General features: G+C 42.7%; 1 protein-coding gene across 2 annotated transcripts in view; it reads right to left on the reverse strand.

Annotated features, from left to right (window-relative positions):
• The window catches only part of GALNT13 (polypeptide N-acetylgalactosaminyltransferase 13), a 141,641-nt gene extending 123,298 nt beyond the window's left edge, over positions 1–18,343 (reverse strand). For both annotated transcript variants that reach the window (XM_063341674.1, XM_063341675.1), the window contains exons 1-3: positions 17,847–18,343; positions 6,351–6,449; positions 5,447–5,695 (exon numbers count right to left, since the gene is read on the reverse strand). In XM_063341674.1, coding sequence (XP_063197744.1) covers positions 5,447–5,588 — 142 coding nt within the window. In that variant the 5' untranslated portion in view covers positions 5,589–5,695; positions 6,351–6,449; positions 17,847–18,343. The remainder of the gene's footprint in view (positions 1–5,446; positions 5,696–6,350; positions 6,450–17,846) is intronic.
• Positions 18,344–20,332: the final 1,989 nt, after the last annotated feature.

Raw genomic sequence — 20,332 nt, forward strand, 5'->3', positions numbered from 1 at the left:
TCTAGTATTTAAAATATCTAACAATAAAAGTTAATGGGAAGTTATGGAGCGACATCGCTACAGTAAGAAATATCTGTCAGTTCATCCTCAGATGGGAGTCCGCAGTGTGCCAGAAAACATGACATTTTCTGGCTGGAGCTTGTATGTTCAAACCCCTGAGCACCACATCTCTCAGAAAGACAGCTGCCATTTATTTATTTTTTTTAAGTTTGCAATCAGCAAAAGACGCCTGCTATGCTAGCTTTCCCTCAAGCTTCAGAAATGCTTTTTCCTTGATCTGTGCGATGAAGATCTATAAATAAACTTAATCTGTTGTCACAATATCCAAATCAGCACTTTAAATTTTATTTGTCAACAAATTTGCGACAAGATTTCAGGGCAATGTACATACTCATCCATCCATCCATTAAATCTTTATGGTATGCTATTAAAAATATTTGCTGCTATTGTTATTGCCGACAGTCCAATGCATACAGCAATCTGACAGATAAACATGTTACTATGGAAACTACCAAAATGAATGCCTTATTTCCTAAACTTGGCCATAACCCCAAACTTTTATTACAGCATCCAAATGTTTCACTCACTTGCTTTATATGATCGTAACACAGACCTTTTCTCTTTAAAAAAAAATACATAAATACAAGATTTGAATAAACGAACCTTCCTCTTATACTGAGTTTTCTTCAAAAGAGTGTTTTAATAATCTCTACTGATTTTATGACAAATGCCTTTTTTAGCACTTGAGAACATAGTTAACACCACAGAAACAAAAATCTGCATAAAAGCATTAGACACCAAAATAATATTAAAGATTTGTCACCACTTCATAGAAGTCTAAAACATACACTGACATTACAAACCTGCGGTGAAAGCATTATTCATGTTGCAAGACAAGCGCTCAAAATTACAATTTCATATCATTACTCATATACACTCATTTTAATTAATCACACTTTCTTTAAGATTACTGTTTCACTCAACGGCAGATGCTCCCCATTTTATTATCTAGAGAGCAATATTTTACTTCCTCCAAGCTCACTACATATTTTACTCTTAATCTGGACAGAAAGCTGCCAACAACAACTGTCTTCAAAGACAGCTTTCCAAACAGTGAATACTAAACTTAACTAACATATTTAAATTTGAAATTAAAGATTAGAGGGTTTTCTGCAGTAGAGTTCTTTTCAATTTCAAATTCCTTAACCATGAATGAAGAACAAACACCAAAAAAAGTGCACAAGAAATCCCCTCTTTGACTCCAGGATGTGTTTTTCCCAACAAGATGCTGAGAGAGGAATTGAGATCCTCCCTCTCCCAACTGCTGCACCAGGCACAAGAAACCAAACACCCTCCTGGCACGGCAGAAACCTGGGGGACGATATGATTCTCCAAGAGTATTTGAGATTACAGATGGAAGGCCATGCATATGGCCCAACAGATCAAAAGAGATGAGGGTCTTCCATTTTTCAGACTCATGTTCCTCCTCCTCTCAACAGCAGCCCCACGAAAGAAGCTGCACCTTTGACCACAACCGCTTTGCTGGCACCCACCGCCTGGTCCCTGCCCCCAGGCACCAACCAGGCTGGGGAACTTCTGGTCATCTCACAGCACCGAGCCCAAAGGGAGGATGGTCTTCATTTGGTTCATACTAAGGAGCTGCACTGAGGAGGAGGCTATAGAAACTGTGAATCCGGGGTCTTGTGACCATTCTGTCTCTTCTCCCAAGGAACAGGCCATGGGACAAGAGGAAACGGCCTCAAGTTGTGCCAGAGGAGGTTTGGGATGGATATTAGCAAAAATTTCTTCCCCCAAAGGGCTGTCAAGCATTGGAAGAGGCTGCCCAGGGCAGTGGTGGAGTCTCCATCCCTGGAGGCATTTAAAAGCCGGGCAGACGTGGTGCTGAGGGACAAGGGGCAGCGTTGGGTTGGTGGTTGGACTCAATGAGCCTAAAGGTCCCTTCCAACCATAACAACTGTATGATATTTTCACAAATTTCTGCATATGCCACCGATAAACAGAGACTGCGGAAACGCTGCCCAATATTAATTTTCTTCCAACGTAGGAAGTAAGTTTAAGAAATAAGCGTTGTTTCTTTCAACAGCGGCACAAAAATAGATGCAAGTAAAGACAACTTGACTGAAAGCCAGCTTGGCGTTGATTGGGGTAACAGTCGCAAGTTGTTCAGCAATACCAGTAACCCAGCACAGCAACAGCTCATTTTTATACCACTCAGGTTTTACACTTGGCACTTGTACACTTAGAGATGTACAGCCAGGCATCAGAGGGCACTTCTGACAGCTATGGACTGTCACCGCTTACGATTCAACATCTACGGTGAAGCTGTCTTTATGAATCACTCGGGATGCAATAATTACGACTGAAAAAGGCATGGAAAGTTTACCAATTTCGCCCCTAAACACACCATTCTACACAAGCAGAATCTTCCTCATTAATGATGAAGGTGATGGATTAAGTGACTTCAAATACCGGATTACCATTTCCCATTTAAATTTCTATTAGGATATTGATTCTTGTGTCTTTTTTAATATCCTTGTGGAAATACTGTAATTATGTTGCTTTTTATGTTTACAGATGATCTGCATTCTCAATTAGAGGTATTCAGAGACTGACGAACATCCTATTAATAAGAGAAAGGTGATGGTACCCATGAAGGCACTTTACAGCAAAAAAAGCGGCGCTACACTTCATTTCCATCGTAATAGCTCACGGCACTTACTGTAAGGAGGTTTCAGTAGTCTGCTGGATTGGAAACTACAGAAGTTTGAAAACATTTCTGTACTTCACCAGAACACACATAGTTTCAGCCAAAATAAATGAAGACACTTTGCTAAATGTCCATAACAAAGCAAAAAAATTACTCTGGGTTGGTTGGGTTTTTTTATTATTTTCAAATATGCATATTGTCATGGCAACACATATGACTATCTAATATAACAAGAAATAATTAGGAAAAAAAACAAAAGTCAGACAAATTAATTTTGAATTTAGTGGACTGGAATCTAAGTTTCATTCCAGAGCGCACACACTCATTTGGAGCAGTCTGTACAGTATTTCAAATCCATGGATATACTAACACAAACCCCCACAAACTACATACTGAGTTACCAAACCTTCAATTCCAACTGCCAATGAGAAAAAGTCAGTTTGTTGCAATTATTCATGCAAGTCTTTGTTTAGTGAATTAACAGCCTTCATCTACTAAATAACATTTTCCTAAAACCAAAATCTTTCAAATGAGAATATTCAGTGATTCTTGTTTACTGGAATTGTTGTAATTTAAGTCCATCTGTCACCAAGCAGAGAAGAGGTATCAGTGAAGGACATGTTTTTAAATTCTACAGTATTGGCTTTTTTTTTCTCCTCCCTGTTAAACAACCAATAAAAAAACTTAAGGATAAAGTAGATAAACTCTGCTTTTCCTCGTTTTGTTCCTTTGTGGCAGAAGCCTTCTAGAATTTCAGTAATCTCACAAGAGGCGTGCAATCACTTTCCAATAAAACTGTGCGCGTATCCCCAGACATTACAGGCACTTCCATAATTTTGAAAAAAATATTCTTCCAGGATCACATAGAATATGCATTGTATAGTAACAGACTCAGTATTTCTTTTACCGGGCTTTAAAGTAGAAATAGTGTTATACATTCAATGTAACTTGTCTCAAGACTGCGAGCAAGAAGCAGTGTTGCTTTCAGAATTCCTGTGCAGAAACCTCATCTCTTCACAACAGGCAGAGCACTTGGAACTCAGTAAGTTGAACGTAAGAAAAAAGTAACTTCAAGAAGTCAAATGCAACAGAATACTTAAAAATAAAAGTCCAGTACTGCATAGCATTTTGCTGACAAAAAAAAAAAAGTGTCAAAAAGGTGAATTCACACTTGCAAGTTCCAGACATTTTCATTTAAATGTGAGTGGTGGCGGCAGGGACATGTGTTTATGTATATTTTTTTTTTAGCCTAGATTGACTTAAAAGTTGCCAGTGTTAGATAGAAAATCTATCCTTCTAATATTTAACATTTTCCTTTACAAACTATCCAATTACATAGCAAAAATTGCAACTGATTAAGGACTTTTCACAAAATGTAATCAATTTTGAGAAAATTCCAATGCATGCTTCAACAGCAATCTACCATCGCTTTTCTGCGGCTGACAGTATAAGGAAAATGGGTTGTTTTATTCACGATATGCCAGATTCTTGCCTAATATTTGTTTAAAAATACAGTAATTCAATTACATAGGAAAAAAAAACACCTATGACAACAAGCAATATTTTTTTTGCTTGGAAAAATAACCGATTTTTTTTTATATCATGTAGGTATTTATACGATTGGAAGGTCGAAGCAAAGTCTTCCAAATACATTTTGAGTGAGGACTGCCACGTGAAAAACCCATCACTGGATGGTATTTTCATTTCAAATTATTGCAAAGTTATCGACTCAACTGAACCATAACCCCACAGTGCCTTTAGAAGTACTGGAATGACTTATCCTGCAGACAAAACTGAGGCTCAGTGGTTTAACGTACACGTGTATTTGTGATGAGAGGAACAGCCTCAGACAAAATTTTTATATATTGTCAACAGTAAATACGTTACAAAGGCAGCTGCTCTAGTTATAATTAATCTTGTTTCAATCCTATTAGAGATTTAAGGTTCTTCCTCATGCTGAATCTGAGCTCCTTAAGACTAGGATGTTAATTTCCCGAAGTCAACGTTAGCGTTTCGACAGGTTCCTTTCAAGTTCATTGCAAGTACTAAATCACTGCTCCTGTCTCTCGGCTGCACAGAAGCTCACGATCTCTCCTGTGAATGACTGCTCTGCAAAGTAGCAATTATGAACTCGAAAACTTGTAGCTTCTGCCAATGTTCAGTTTTCGTGAACTCCCCTTTAGTAAACGACATTGATAAAATATTTGGAGAGAGAGGAGAATCTCTGCCCCATCTGCATTTGAGACTTGATCCTAATGTTTTCGTATGTTAGAGAGAATCTATATTTTAAAACGATTGTTTCATCCAGAGTTAAGAGTTTAAAAGCAAGCTTACAAGTGAGTATCTTTCACAAATGAAAAAAGAATCCTAGAGCATCAATTCTCTCATAGGTCAAACGACTTCTGATAAAGAGGTTCTTAATATGTTTACTTCGGTTTTCTCTTCCACATATTGGAGACATTTTATATTAGTTTTGCTAGAGAAAACATCCAAGACTCAGGCTTCCTTATGGCAAAGGTCAAACGCTAAGATAACTAAAACTAATTCAGAAACCACTAAAGCACTACAGAAATAAAGTAATTCATATCTTGGTATTCTGCCTGTTTGAATTGGAAAAATAATTTAGAAAGTACAGAGAAAACATACCTGAGGACAAGTCCTTCCAAAAAAAAAAAAAAAATCTTTGACTTTCACAGATGGCTTAGACTTGGCACTTACCCCTCAGAGCGGGCAGCAGAGACCTCTCTTTCTTGTCATCACATTTATTACATTCACTGAAGTACAGAAGTAAAAAGACGTCCACAAGCACCCACATGAGCGAAGTGGCCAGAACCACCTTGCAGTAAACAAATCTCCTCATCGCTTTGCTTGGCTTCTCGCTCGAACGCTGAGGAAAGGGAGCGGCTGCTGGGAGGTATCAAACCCCCACAGTCAAAATCCAACATGGAAGCAACGACGAGCATCCCACTGCAAGCAAAGAAAAATTGTCTGAATTAGCTACCGAGTACACACAGATTGAACTGAAAAAAATCCAGCAAAGTGCAGCGTGGCGATGTTTAAAGTATCTGTTTCTTTCCATAAATGCAGGTACTTTCTGTTTTCTACCATCCTTCTATGAATACCAACCATTTTGACTCACATACGTCATGGACAGTCCACATAACTTGCCTTCGTTTAGAAACACACATAATATATATATATATATATCCCTCTCGTGCAATGTAACGAAATTTCATAAAGATTACACAAAAGACAACAAAGCAGTGCTAACAGACAGCTCCAACTGATAATCATCATTTTATTGAACATTAGACACATACATTAATACAAAGAACAAAACTGAAATTTTCGTTTTCCTCAAATACTGTGTTTATAATGCTATTTTAAATATGGCCTCTGAGCACTAAAAGCAATTAATTTTTTATCTTGCAGAAAAATATTGAATACCACCTTATACCACCAAAAATGCCTTGCAAAAGAACGCTTCAGTCGCCCACCTACATATGTAGGCTCTTGCCTAAAACAGTAAGTTTGGCCAACAAAAGCTAAGTGTGATGGCCTCTGTATCTCCTCTCAAGCACATCTGTAGGTTAGATGAGTGTAATTAAAGCCTTACGCTTACTGTTATACGCTGCACTCCACGTCAAGACCGGGAGCTCTGCTTCGACCCTGCTCCCAAAGCACTGTCTTAGCACTGAACCGCTGGATACTTCCCAAGGGCCTATAAAAGAAAACAAAGAGAAGAAAGTCGTTATCACTTGACTGTCTTTTCTAGTACATAAACAAGTTCCTTAAAATTAAAAAAAGCTCTCGTAAGTTTTGTCCACATTTTAACCTACCTATCTTAATTAAATGTAATTTTATACATAACATTTTTCTATCTTAGTTTTGAAAAAACCCCAGCTTTTCAATCCAGCAGCTGGTAACTCAATCCCAACTGGTAACTCTCCTGCTTTAGCTCACTCCTGGCCCGGCTTTCTCCCCTCACCATCACACTCTTGCCACGCGGCCTCACCCTGCCGCATTGCTTTCTAGTAAAATGGAGTTCTGTCCCTCCCAAAGCGATGTCCCCAAGGAGCACATTGTCACACCAACTCCGGCAGGGAAACAGGAATCACAGGCATTCCAGTTTACCTCCTTGTTTAAACAGCAGCATCCCAGGTGAAAAACCCTGCTGAGCAACCTTTGTAACAGGTCATCTCCATTTTCAATAGTTCCCAAATATAAGAAATCTACATTACATTTAATTACAGTTCATTTGAACCAAGGAGAGGGAAGAGATGGACTGATTTAAATACAGTTTTTCCAATTACTCTTGAAGCGCTATTTTACTATGTAATCATTAATAAAGTTTTCCATCTGTCTTAAATATAAACACAACCAATAGCTCTTTTTCTTGCTGAAGTGATTCACCGCCAGTTGATTTAAAATTTCAAGGGCCTGGGAATACTTGTTTTAGGTTAGCACAATTCATTTTCATGCTAGTCAACGGGAACAGTTTAATTATAGGAAGAAAATTAGAAAGAAAAAACAAATTAACGGAGATCGTTACTAGAAAAAAGAGAGGAGAAAAGAGCCGGCGCGTTAACCCTCCCCACGCAGTCTCCGTCACCATGGTGGCTGCAACTGGCTTTTGTAGCGTTGAGCAGAATGGTTATTTGTTCAGCACCAGCTGAGATACAAAGGCATTTCCTCCCCAAGCTCTTAATAATACAGAAGAAATTTTTTTCTTCATCAGTTCTTGTTTTAATATAAGCGAGTAAACCTCAGAAGCGTAGCAGTCATAGATGGGCGACTGGAAAAATCTTCTATTCCCAATTCTGTGCAGTTTTTAAACAAAGATCCTGCCCAGGAACCGAAGCGTTTGCCAGCTGCACAGCGTACGGCTCTTCGAATAAAGGCTGAGCAAGAGGCTCTTATAAAGTTAGCAGCAACTACGGCAAACTTCTTTTTTACAATAAATAAAATTCAATTCAGATTCAATATTCCTCCCCCTTCTTAAAAAGATAAAACCCACTTTAATCTTTCGAAGTCCAGCTAATTCAGGGTGCTTTCACCCCCATGCGTGCACAGCACCTCACTCCAGGGAAGATGTCGCAGCCCAATGCGGAACGCCTTTCACCTCAAGCTCTAACCATTTATCTAGTCCTGGGTTGCTTTGCTACAAGTGTGAGGGTCACTAGTGGCAAAGAAACAAGCATTCTATTCTTCACATCCTATAAATATATATATATATTTATTTTTTTTAAGGAAGAAATTAAATAAAGTATTTCATTGCCCAGAGAAAGACCACCAGCAGATACTGTAACTTTGCAGCCCAGACGGTCCCAGCCAGTTACTCTGCAAACATACATAAAAATGCCTGCAGGGAACATGACCTGTTGGTAAGTATGAAGCACCAAAGGAGAACTCCTTTTTTTTTTTTCTTGGAACGCAAGTTTCAAATTCACACTACAAGAGCTCTCTCTTTGGGGTGGGAGGGAGCTTTCAGAGGCACACAGTGGAGGCTCAGTCCCACCGACGAGGTGGCTCAGTCCTTGGGGGAACCTGCTGGAACACCACGTTGGTTCACGTGGGATGAGGAATTAAGATGAAATGGTTGAAGAGGGACCACTTGTCTTCTGCGTGGTCTTCTGCTGAAAGCCCCCCTCCCTGCTGCAGAGAGGGCTGACCAGCTCAGCCCTTTCTCTGGGCGTACATGAAGCCAGGTGGAAACCAGAACCGGGTACCATCAGGCACCGCCGAGTTTAAACTGGTCCCACGCACACCCGAGAGCTCCCAGGCTCCACCTAACCTCACCACGATCCTCAAATTAGTTTACATTTCAATTAAGGTTTATTTGAACAAATATGCAAAAATCCATGCATATTGAATTCCAAATGGATACGCATACATCAGCCAGATAGGCTAACTGATCTATTTTTCTTCAACCAAGTGCTTGACTTGAATTTGAAAGAATAGTTTCAGACAGAAAGATTTTTTTTTTTAATAAAATGTAAGTTTACAATTTGGATTTTATTTTTTTTTTTAACCTAGCTCAGAGCAAGGTTCTCCTTCTCCAGTTTGAGATTAACTCAAAATACATAGGAAAAAAATTTCAGTCATGGTCCAGACCACTTACACCAATCTTGGGACACTTGTGCCAAAGTCTCCATGTTTCTTTCAATACACTTGTGGATTTTGAATGCTTTTTGGTCTCCATAAATGCTTTATATTACAATTCCTTAAGAGATAATTTCATTAGTATGTCTTAAAAAAAAAAAAAAAAAAGCAAATGCAAACCATGGTTTAAACCAAGAACCAACTTTAAAACCATGGTTTAAACCAAGAACTAGATACAATGGCTGCTAACCCAAAAAAAAAAAAAAATACCAAAAACCGGCAACAAAGTGAGGGAAATTCCTGCCCCAAAAAACCCTGCAGTTTGGCAGTGTTATAAGCAATAAAAACAGGGTTTATACCAGAAAACAGTATGTAAATGTAGACATCATCTGCATAGCCAGCCTTTCCTAAAACTGTTGCAATAAAACGCTGTGGTAAGAGGATGTTATGGAGGTTGCAAATCCAAGCTCAGAAAACCGGCAGAATTAAGAGATAGCTGCAAAACCTTGACTTGCCTTTCTCACGCACTAAAAAAAACTCTCTGCAGAGCCCACTGTCCCTGGGTGCACACGGCAGACCAGATTTGGTAAAACGAAGCAATTGTTCAGTATTTCTTCTTATAACTCATCACACGACCCCAAGCCATGCACAGAATGAACAATATTTAATTTTCTCAGGGGCTCGAAGCCACGGCATTCATCACTACTCTATCCAGTTGCCTCAAAAGCTTTTGATTCACAGTATCTCTGCAAGATTAAAAAAAAAAAAAAATATTATCCCCTGTGTAGAAACAATGGGAGCACAGACTGAGGCCAAGACTTTGAAAAGCATACACCCATTTGCTCCCTTGGTGATGCCCCCGGAGTCACCTTCGAAGCTGGACATGGAGCCCACGTTAGGGCACTGATTGAACAAAAGCCCCAGATCTTGAGCCAGTATTTTCCTATCAGTGCTGAAAGGGGACCAGCCCCTCGGTCTCACTTGCCTGGATCCCTCAAAGCCATCCGCCCAAGTGACAGAGTGGTCAGATAAAGTGACAAGCATAATCTTCACGTCTTGTGACTTAATGGACTAAAAGTGTTAAAATTGCAAATATGCTGCATGTAAAAATTTCACCTAAGGTGTTAACTGGAAGCTTCGAGCCAGAGTAATGCCTTTTTGAAGCACTGAACGTGGCTTTTTGTAACACGCCTGGTGACTATCTTGGTTGGAGCTCCTTTAAGGAGCATCCACCTGTTCCACCCACCAATGGTTTCCTCCCACTGCTTTTTGTTTTCACACTTTATTGGTGAGACTTGTGGCAATTTAAGGCTCTGTTGTGGACTTAAGAGACATAAATTGCAGCAACACAGGGGTGGGGGTAAGAGGAAGTCCAACACAACAGCACTTCAAGCACTACACACAAAAAAAACTAGATTCAGAAGAAACTTTATAGAATTTTATCTCCACACATTTTCAGCTGGCAAGTTTCACTAAATCAGTATCGGTGTATCCTTGAACGGCCCCTTAATCTGTTGCCACTCTTAAGGCTCAATATGAATTAAGTGTCCTAATCCTTGAGCGAGACAGAAATAAACTGTTTACAAAAGTTCCTCCAAAGAAAATTGCCTGATTTATAACTCAGCGCTTTTACCGATTTAATATAGAAGCACAGTCAGAGTCCCAGAGTCCGTCTACATCCTAGAACCGTGATTACATCTATCACATTAATATCAAAACTACTCTGACATCCACCTGATCTCCCAAACCTGTGAGACTGCAGCTTGTGCAAAGCAACCAGTGTTAGCCATCTATACCCCCCAGGAGCACCAAAACCGACTAACGATATCTAGATGCTTAGATAAGAAAGGATACAAACTGCAAATTATTATTATGAAAGTACTGTTTCAAAACAAAACAGTCAATTTCTTATGGAATGAAATCTAAAATAGAGCTGAACATCATTTTTCAAGCCAACACTGATGTTACTGTTAGCCGTAAAAGCTTAATGAAGTGCCTACAGGAGCCAGGGCCTGATAAAAATGCAGCTTAATCTACCATGTACTATAGGAACAGGCAGAGGACGGGATGAGGAATGCTACAGCTCCTTCCTTTGCCAGATGTGGCCACATCTGCATGCATCTACAGCGAGCTGCGGTGCAGCATCAGGCAGCGGTTGCTTAGCAACAGGGGGGGCTGCTCCCCTGGGTACCAGGCTCTGCCAAAAGCCCCCTGAGCTGCCCGGAGCTTTGGGGCTTGCTCTCGGAGAGAGGAAGGGATGCCTTTTTTCAGCTGCCGGCTGGTCCCTGGCTCCTTCAGCCTCCCCCAGAGGTGTCCAACAGCTATGTGGGACTGGCAGCAGCGGAGGGGATGCACCAGAAGATACCTCTACTGGGATAATGGAACACCCAGGAATCCCACTGGCACCCTGCACCCTGTCTTGCAGGAGGACAAGGAGACCTGCTTCTGCCTCCTGGTCAGCATGCACTTAAACAGGTTTTGCTATATGCTAGAAGAGCTTTAACCACCAGGATGGTGATAGCGGTAGAGGAAGAGAAACCACAGCAAAATATGCCCCAGCGATACCTGCACTGCCTTTCAGCGGCTTGCCTTCCCAGAGGACAAGAGCTGTGTTTCCAAATCACATCACGGTTATTACTGCAGTTAAGTAGCACACGTCATGTGTGCAATGCTCCGCAGCCGAAAAGCAGAATCAAGAATGCCTATTCCTGATAATCTGTTATTTGTACGGGTGTTTTATAGTACAGGTTTGACTAAGTATTGCTGTATACAGCTGCGCATTTCCACACAGACTATTTCCTCAATACCTCTGCATAGCACCAAACTACAAACAGAAGTCCTCCTCCCCTCTTCCTTTACATCCCTCTAAACTAACAGTATTGAGGGGAAAAAAACTACACTGTTGGGGGGACGGGGGCAGAAAACTGCCTTGGTTGACCTTTTGGGGTAGATACCCATTACAGTATACTGCCTTCAGACGGCAGGCACATCAGAGAGATAAGTAAGTGGATGGAGTTACATTACTGTTATGACTCCAGTGGTAATTTCCTGCCTTTTCATTATTTAACCAAGGCATGCCGTGTTTTTCTACTGAATCTGTTATTTGTCATGTAGACCATTCTTTTAACACATGCGACTTAACACCTTAGTCAGCGCTGAAATTTATCCCGTCTGACATCTCTATATGTTAGCGAGCACCTCAATTCACAGCCTTTCAAATGTCCCTCTCATACACACTTGAAAGAATTTAGGCTAAAGGCAAAGAAATAGAAACCTTAGGATGGCCATGGATACTGTTATGATACCGACCACAAGAGTACTGTGTATGAGAACACTGGATCATTTTATGAACCAGTTAATTCAGACATTTTAAATTACTGCTGTTGACAAATCCTTGTTATAATGCAACATTTGATGCTCAAGTGATGTACATATTAATGAACATGGAGCTCGTGATAGCAGCAGAATACTTAATTTTTTTTAAAATTAATGCAACTCTGTAGTAAAAGCACCCATAAAGCCCTCAGGTAAAGTAGAGTTTTAATTTTTCAGAACTGATCTATAGTACGCATCTGCTCTGTCAGAGCCATTTGGATCAGACTCCTGCAAAAGATGGGTAGGTCAGCTGAAGAGTAATCAGAAGTTTGCTGGAAGAAATTCCCAAGCAAAAATAAGAGTGATCACAAACGTCTTTTTCACACCTAAAGAAGGCAGGCCAGGGTTCAGCTCATCTGAAATTTAAAATTTCCAGCCTTCACCTTCAATAAATCAAAGAATGAATGCGACCGTTTCTCGTAGCTTTCCTGTGATTCACTGAAACTGCAGGAGTGAAAAAACAGACAACAATATTTAAGCACCAGTCACAGAAAGATTTGGCATTATTATTTTTGTCAATCTCTGCTGCAGAATCAGAGTCCAAGGCAGGCAGTACTGCACCGAATGGAAATTAGCCAGCGTGAACTGACAAAACTCCATTAAAACATAACTGCATCCATGGTGTAACGTCCACTGCTTAAGCTTTGGGTAAAACGTGCTACATTGCATTATAAATTAAATTTATCAGAGTTGCTACAAGAGCAATTATCACTAAAAAACTGAAGAGGCAAGCTTGCTTTAGAAGCTACTAAGATTTGCAACCCTTTCTTTCTAAGTCATACCTTAATTTTAAAATAAATACATTTAAAACATTTTGCCTACAAAAAATCTTATTACTAGATTGATCCAACCAAACCTCGATATATACTATCCTCTGCAAAAACCATGAATCATCATTTAATACCATAAGCAGTTTATTAATTCATGTACAGGTATCTGAAGAACTTATAATGCTAGAACCGTCAATCTCTGAGATCAATACAGGAAGCTCTCTCACATTTAGTAAGTTAAAAAAAAAAAACCAAAAACAACAGGTATCTCTAGTTAGAGCTACCCAGTGTTTTGTGTTTTAAGAATTCGTTTCTCCCCCTCTCTTCTTTCCTGAAATAGGCTGCTTGACATTTAAAAATAGACCTATTCTTCATTTTAAAATGCATTTCCGTGACTCAGAAATTAAAGTGGAAAAGACTTATTAATTCATCTAACCAAACTTCTTTGTAATAAAAGCCTACCCTTTATTCTGCACTGCTTTGTTCAGACTAGAGTCAGGAGATGACTAGCACCAGTTTCTCCCGGAATCAATACCTCAAAGCACCACATCCTCAATATCCAGATAAGAAAATGTTTTTGTGTTCACAGCCATCTCATTGTAAGCCACTTAGCTTGCAAATGATGCCTAATTTGTTAAGAGTTTATCTGGGTTTACTCCCTCTTTTACAGTCCATGCCTTCGGGTACTAACTTTGTACTAAGCCAGGCTCTTTCTACCAATGTGTTGGCACAAATCACCAAAAAAATCACCAACTAAAAAAAAAAAAAAACCCACAACAAAAAAAAAACCCACAGAGATTTTGGCATAGAATGTGGGCATAAACTCAATACCTAAATATCAGAAGACAATCCCAGGTGCTACTGGAAGCTCACAGAAGAAATGCAAAGCCCTCCTCTCACTCCTTTTTCCATGTTCTTCCCCAAAGCACAGCCCACCTACTAACAGGTATGAACAAATCCGAGGACTCTGGTCGCCAGCCTCACAGGTTTCTCCTTGCCTTGACACTCAGACCCAATGTCTCCCCTCTCTCTAACCTACACTGACCACCCCACCGGGCGACAGGCAGGTCTTGAAAGCTGCTGCACAACCTCGTCACAGCTAGTTAGCAGACTAACCTGACTACATTTATTCTGTTTTCAGATGGCGGGTGCTCTCCCACATACCAGTGAAATTAAAAAGTAACAAGTACTTGAGTAGTACTGACAACTTGACAGATACTACCCAGGACCAGCCTTCTGGCTCTCCAAACAAGAACCAAATGCTGGAGCAAGTCAGGCAATGACACAAGGACCAGGGGAAAAGCAATGAGACAATCATCCCAAACAGCCCAAGGAGCTGTAGCCATATACCAGGAGACTTCCCCACAAACCTTCGACAATCGTGTGGCTTGCCAGCACAGACACCACACATTCATAGAATCATAGAATTGCCTTGGTTGGAAGGGACCCTTCAGATCATCAAGTCCAACCATCAGCCCAACACTGACAAAAACCCCCACTACCCCATGTCCCTCAGCACCACGTCTACCCATCCTTTAAATACCTCCAGGGATGGTGACTCCACCACTGCCCTGGGCAGCCTCTTCCAATGCTTGACAGCCCTTTTGGTGAAGAAATTTTTCCTAATATCCAATCTAAACCTGCCCTGGCACAACTTAAGACCGTTTCCTCTTGTCCCATAGCCTGTTCCTTGGGAGAAGAGCCCGACCCCCGCTGGCTACACCCACCTTTCAGGAAGCTGTAGAGAGCGAGAAGGTCTCCCCTCAGCCTCCTCTTCTCCAGGCTGAGCACCCCCAGCTCCCTCAGCCGCTCCTCACAAGACTCCTGCTCCAGACCCCTCACCAGCTCCGTTGCCCTTCTCTGGACATGCTCCACCAAGACACAGGACCAGCCACCCCAGCCACACTGACACACTCAACGTCAACACTACACTAAGACCAAAAAATAACTCCACACTCATATTGCACCAGTCCCACTGACCAAATGGACAAAGATATTTGTGCGCGAAGATACTACCACAAACCCAAAACTGTAAACAGCTGGAACCAGAGCGTCACCAAAGAAATAACCACTGTAAGACGGTTTCCTACACAAGTCTCATTTGTAAGAGGGACTCCTTACTACTCCACATAGCCAAAAAGGCAGTGACCTGCTGGATGTGCACCTCTCTGCAGGCAGGTCCAGCCATGGCTTGACCCCGTGCCCAGCACCATGCAGTCCTGGTGCAGAAGAGCCGGAGCACAGCCCTCACCAGCAGTCACCAGCCTGAACCCGAAGATCAGCCAAGTAAGGCACTCCTGCTCACATGAGCTGGGAGGACATATCCGACACAAAACGCCTGTGTCAACAGAAAACATGTATTTCACCTATGCTGTGAAGAGAAGGACCTCTTGATTCTTTTTTCTACATACCAAGGCCAAAGGAACTCATTTATAACGCTGGCAAATCAGAGCTCCCTCGCTTCTTCCAATCCAACGGAACAACAGTCTTCAAAACAGGAAAGTTTGTGAATACTAAAAAGACCATTTCTGATAACCAATAACAACCCTTTCTGACTTATTGGTTGTCATCCTACTCTAACTTAAAACTGATCATCACAAAAGTAATAGAGTCTGTGCAGTCCAATCCTTTTTTTTTAACTCACCTCAAAGTTTTTGAAGAAAGGTTTGTTAAAAGTGCACAGCTCTTAGTATATTGGATTTAAAAAAAAAAAAAAACAGAAAAAAACAAAAAACCAAACCATCTTCTCCTATGTTCAAAAAATTATGTACAGCCAAATGGAACTCAATTCTCCCATATTTTCAGGAAAAGTATTCTCTTAAATTCACCTGCTAATGTACAAAACCCACTAGAATTGTGTTTTACATAGAAAAATATTACCGGGTTTCCTATTTTCTTATTTCCAACCGATTCTGCTTTTCTTTTTTTTTTTTCTTTAGCCTTAATTTCTCTGTTATCTGACAGCAGGGTTAGGTAGTTCTATACTGTATTTTGCCTCAACCCAAAACAACTGCACTTAACATTACAAGGAAAGTAACGCAACCTGATTGTGCACATTCCCAAATATAAACTGGTCATAAGCTTGTGCTTATATAAGTTTTTACAGCTTATTCTCCTCTAGGAGTAGGGTTCTTGGGGGTAAGGACGGTGGGAACAGATATGTCACCTCTCTTCTTCATGAATGTTCAGCAAGAATCATAGTTTTTTCCAGGGGAGGCAGGAGGCAGGTGTTAACAGACATTAAACCCCAAAACCACGTAGGCTCATCTCCTCCCCTTCAGTCCGCATGTGTGCCTGAAAGCCACAGTTGTTTACGCTCAGATTTTCTTAAAGCTCATCCGCAGCCAAATGGGAGACTGCGAGTCTGGCTTTCCAGCCTGTTCTTCCAGCATCAGCATCTCCTGACAGCGCACACTCATCTTTGGGAACTCGCAAACACTGATCGCTCATGTACCAGCACAAAGATAGGAAGACACTGCACACACTTTGTTTCTTAGACTACTGCTTCAGTGAAGAAGTCACTTCTAAACCTCAAAGAACTAACCCAAGGGAATCCAAATCTATGCCATATTACACACTCTCTGTTTAATGCCATCCAAAACCACTTTTTGTAAACAAGGAAAAGAAAATCCTAAAGCATTTGTAGTAAGAGGCCAGGTAAAAAAATATCAGAAGATAAAGTACCACTTTTCAAGTTATACCAATTTTTTTAAATGTCTTCCTTAGCCTTAGCACCTTTGCATGGTTTTACCGATTAGCGCAGAACATCAAGATCAATGATAATCACATGTGCCATCAATCAAGGGCACAACAGAGGAAAATTAAAAAGGACTACTTGAAAAACAATACAAGCTTTAAGGCCTCACTTCTTCCCTCAGAGTCCAGTAGCCATCAACCAGTTAAAATAATCTTTGCCTCCTGCTTTCCTTTGCATAATTCTGAGCATGTCTTAATCTCTCATTAATCTTTCCTCTTGCTATTTCCATTCACCCAGGAGCACCCAAATATTCATCCCATTCTCATTTTGCAACAAAGAAGAAATAACGGCAGCCCTAGCAGCTATTTTTTTCTTTACTATTTCAGAATGATAAAATTTCTTATCAAAAAATGTAAAATAAACTTTATTTTCTGTTAGCTCTGATGAAGTTTTAACCCAATTCTTGGGAAAACCGTTGGCATCCTAACTTCACAGTGTTTTGAAGAAAAACGCTAGCTTCAAAACAGCTGTGCCAAATCTCATTTACCCTGGGTTTTGACTATTTACATTCACACAAAAACACAAGCGGCTAGCAAAATCCTAACGGCGTTTGGTGCTGCCAGCTTGGTGCTGTGAACGGAGACACGGCATCGGAATATTGGGAATAAACCAGGCTGATGGATTTCCCAGAGAGCCGGGAAACCTACGGCTGAAATTTACAGCCCAGAACGGTGTTCCCTCTCTACCGCGAATATACTCTAGCCATGGTTCGCCAGGGGCATTTACATCTTTTCTCGCAACCTCAAAAAGCGAGACGCTCTCAGTTCCTCAGGGAGAAAACGGCAAGGTCTGGGGTTGAATCACACTTTCCCATGCATCGCCGTCTGGAGCCGCTGCCCCAGGTCAGGCTCATCCCTGCTGAAAAACCTCTCCGCCGCCTGAAAACCACCGGCAGGAAAGGAAGCGGGACCGGGATAAGGGCGGCTTCATCCGTGAAGCGGTTTGCCCAGCGCACCGCTAACCCAGGACCGACGGCAGCCCCCGACCCCGGCCAGCCCTCACCGGCCCCCCCGCGTCATTCGAAGTTGACAGACGAGCCAGGGCTGAGGCGAAGGGGACGAGCCCCCCTCCCCTCACCCCTGCCCGGGGACCCTCCGGCTGCCCCCCCGCTTACCTGCCAGCCCCTCGGCGGCGTTCCCCGGCCCCGCGCTCAGCAGCGCCGCCGCCCGCCCGGGGCAGAGCGCGGCGCCGCCGCCCTCCTCCTCCTCATGGCCGCCCGGGCGCGGCCGGACAGCGGCCCCCGGGCGCGGCCGGGGCTGCGCTGGGCTCGACTGGGCTCCGCGCCGCTGCCTCGCCGCCTCGCCGGCCGCCTCTCCTCCGCCGCGCCGCCCAATGGCTGCGGCGGCGCGGGCAGCCCACCCGGCTCCCGCGATACTTGGGGCTCGGCCCGGCGGAGCGGGGAGGCGGCGAGGTGGGTCCCCCCGCGGAGGAGGCGCGGAGCCTGCCTCGGCCGGGCGGGTGGGGAGAGAGGGAAGGAGAGGCGGGCAGGTGCGGGGAGGCGGCTCCTCGTCTTACCAACTGCGGCTGCCGGGAGGGCGGCGGCAAGGGGAGATGGTGGAAGGCGGGCAGGGGCGCTGAGGGGAGATGGTGGAAGGCGGGCAGGGGCGCTGAGGGGAGATGGTGGAAGGCGGGGCAGGGGCGCTGAGGGGAGATGGTGGAAGGCGGGCAGGGGCGCTGAGGGGAGCGGGCGGTGTTGCTGGGTCCCCGCCGTGAGGCGATGCGGGCGTCCCTCCGCCCTCATAAACCCCTAATTTGGGGTGGGATCCTGGATGCCCTCCCGCCAGGGGCTCTGGGCAGCTGCTGTACCCGGCCGGCTGCTCTCCCCCGGCCCGGCCTCCCCCTCGCTGGTGCGTTCCCCGTTAGGATTTTGGTCGCCAGTGGATGGAATGGTAGAGAAAACAGTGTGAAAACCCCGAGAATAGAAACCAATTATATTAGAGTCATGAAAAGTGTTTGCACACCAGGTCAGTCACCGGGTGATGTGGGGTGCAGGAGGCCTGATGTGCACCCAGAGCCAGCACTGCCCCATACCCCTGGCGGGCTTTCAGTGGGTTATGGGTCAGCAGCCATGAGGGGTGGCTAAGGTAGCCCAGTCACCCTTTGGACAGGTTATTAAGTGCCTCCTGTTAATGCTTTCTCTAGTTTCCCAGTACCGGAGGGAAGCACATGGACTCCTGTTAGGAGCAGCTGGGCATCGAGCCATTCTTACCCTCTGGTCCCAGCCCTGGTTACCAGATCCTGCAGGAGAACCTGTAGTAAGTTAGGGTTACATCTCAAAACGTTGTATTTCTCCATTTAAAAATAAATAGATTGAGTAATCATCATTGAAACATGTGTCCCAAAGCAGGTCTATTTCACCATCCTTCAGGTAAAATTCAGAGGAATTTTTGCCACCTCACCCAAAGAGCCTTTACATCCGAGCGGCGGAGTGCTCTCGTGCATGTACAGTTAGGATGTTTTTTCAAATCGTCACGCCCAGATCTTAGAGGCCGTAGTTCTCGCATCAAAAGCGACAGAAAGTTTTCAGCATTGTCTGAAATGTTACTACATTTGTGAGGGAAGCCTTGCTCATTAGAAAAGGAAAGCAAAACAAACCAGTTAGCCATCCTGTTTACGTGACCAGCCAGGCAAGGACTGTGCAGACCTTAAATTTTTTCTCAATGGGTAGTGAATAAAAGGTCTGGGAAGTTCTGTATTTTGATTAAGCAGGCCAATTTAGTGTGCTCCTTTCACCTCTTCCTGCCTGTGTGTGACCAGACTTGCCAGCACTAAGCAAAGTGAAAAAGTCCTGACTTACAACATTTTGTTGTCAGTTGAATAGTATCCTTTTTTGACACTGAAAACTGACTGCATAAAGTAGCTGCTTTGATAGAAGAATGAGAAACATCTTGGTACTTCGTATTTCTCGTTCAACTAACAAAATAATAAAAGCATTTTTCAGTATGTTCTAAAATAACACGCGTAAATGATTTTATAGCCTTTGTTTTTATTCTCAAAACATACCGAAAGATTGCTCGGAATTTTTTAACATCTCTTTGGGCTACAAAGTCTGTTCAATGTACGTGATATACAGCCTTTAAAGAATTAAATGATTCCTAAGGTGGCCTCTATATAAGCAAAGCAGAGACCTCAGTCTAGTGCTAGAGGGCGAGACTGGAAATCCACAGTTCTGTGCGTCTCGGAGGATGAGCGAGTCAATTTCTCTGCATTGCAGCTTTCTTATCTCTAACCTCGCCCGGGCCTTGTAAGCACTAATTGCTTCCTGAAAAGTACGTTAAGAAGAAGTGGAAGTTGCCTGTATAAGTGCAAAGTATTCTTTCTCTCTTAATTTTTAATACTGATAGTAGGATGTTTGCTCCCAAGTAGGAAAACGTGAGCGATCGTGGTAGAAGAAAATAGAAATTCATAGAGTTTGGCAACCTTAAAACAATACTCTCCCATAAAACTCCCATAATACAGAAGAAAAAGCAAAATTCAGTGACTGCATTATTCGTTCAGTCCTAATGCCGTGTTAGATTCCGGGTAATGCCACCCATTTGAAAGAGCGGTGTAAAAATAGTGCAGAGCAGGTTTGTCTCGTGGAAGGACTTTTTTCGCCAC

Source organism: Chroicocephalus ridibundus, chromosome 7 (assembly GCF_963924245.1).
Source record: "Chroicocephalus ridibundus chromosome 7, bChrRid1.1, whole genome shotgun sequence".
NCBI lineage: Eukaryota > Metazoa > Chordata > Aves > Charadriiformes > Laridae > Chroicocephalus > Chroicocephalus ridibundus.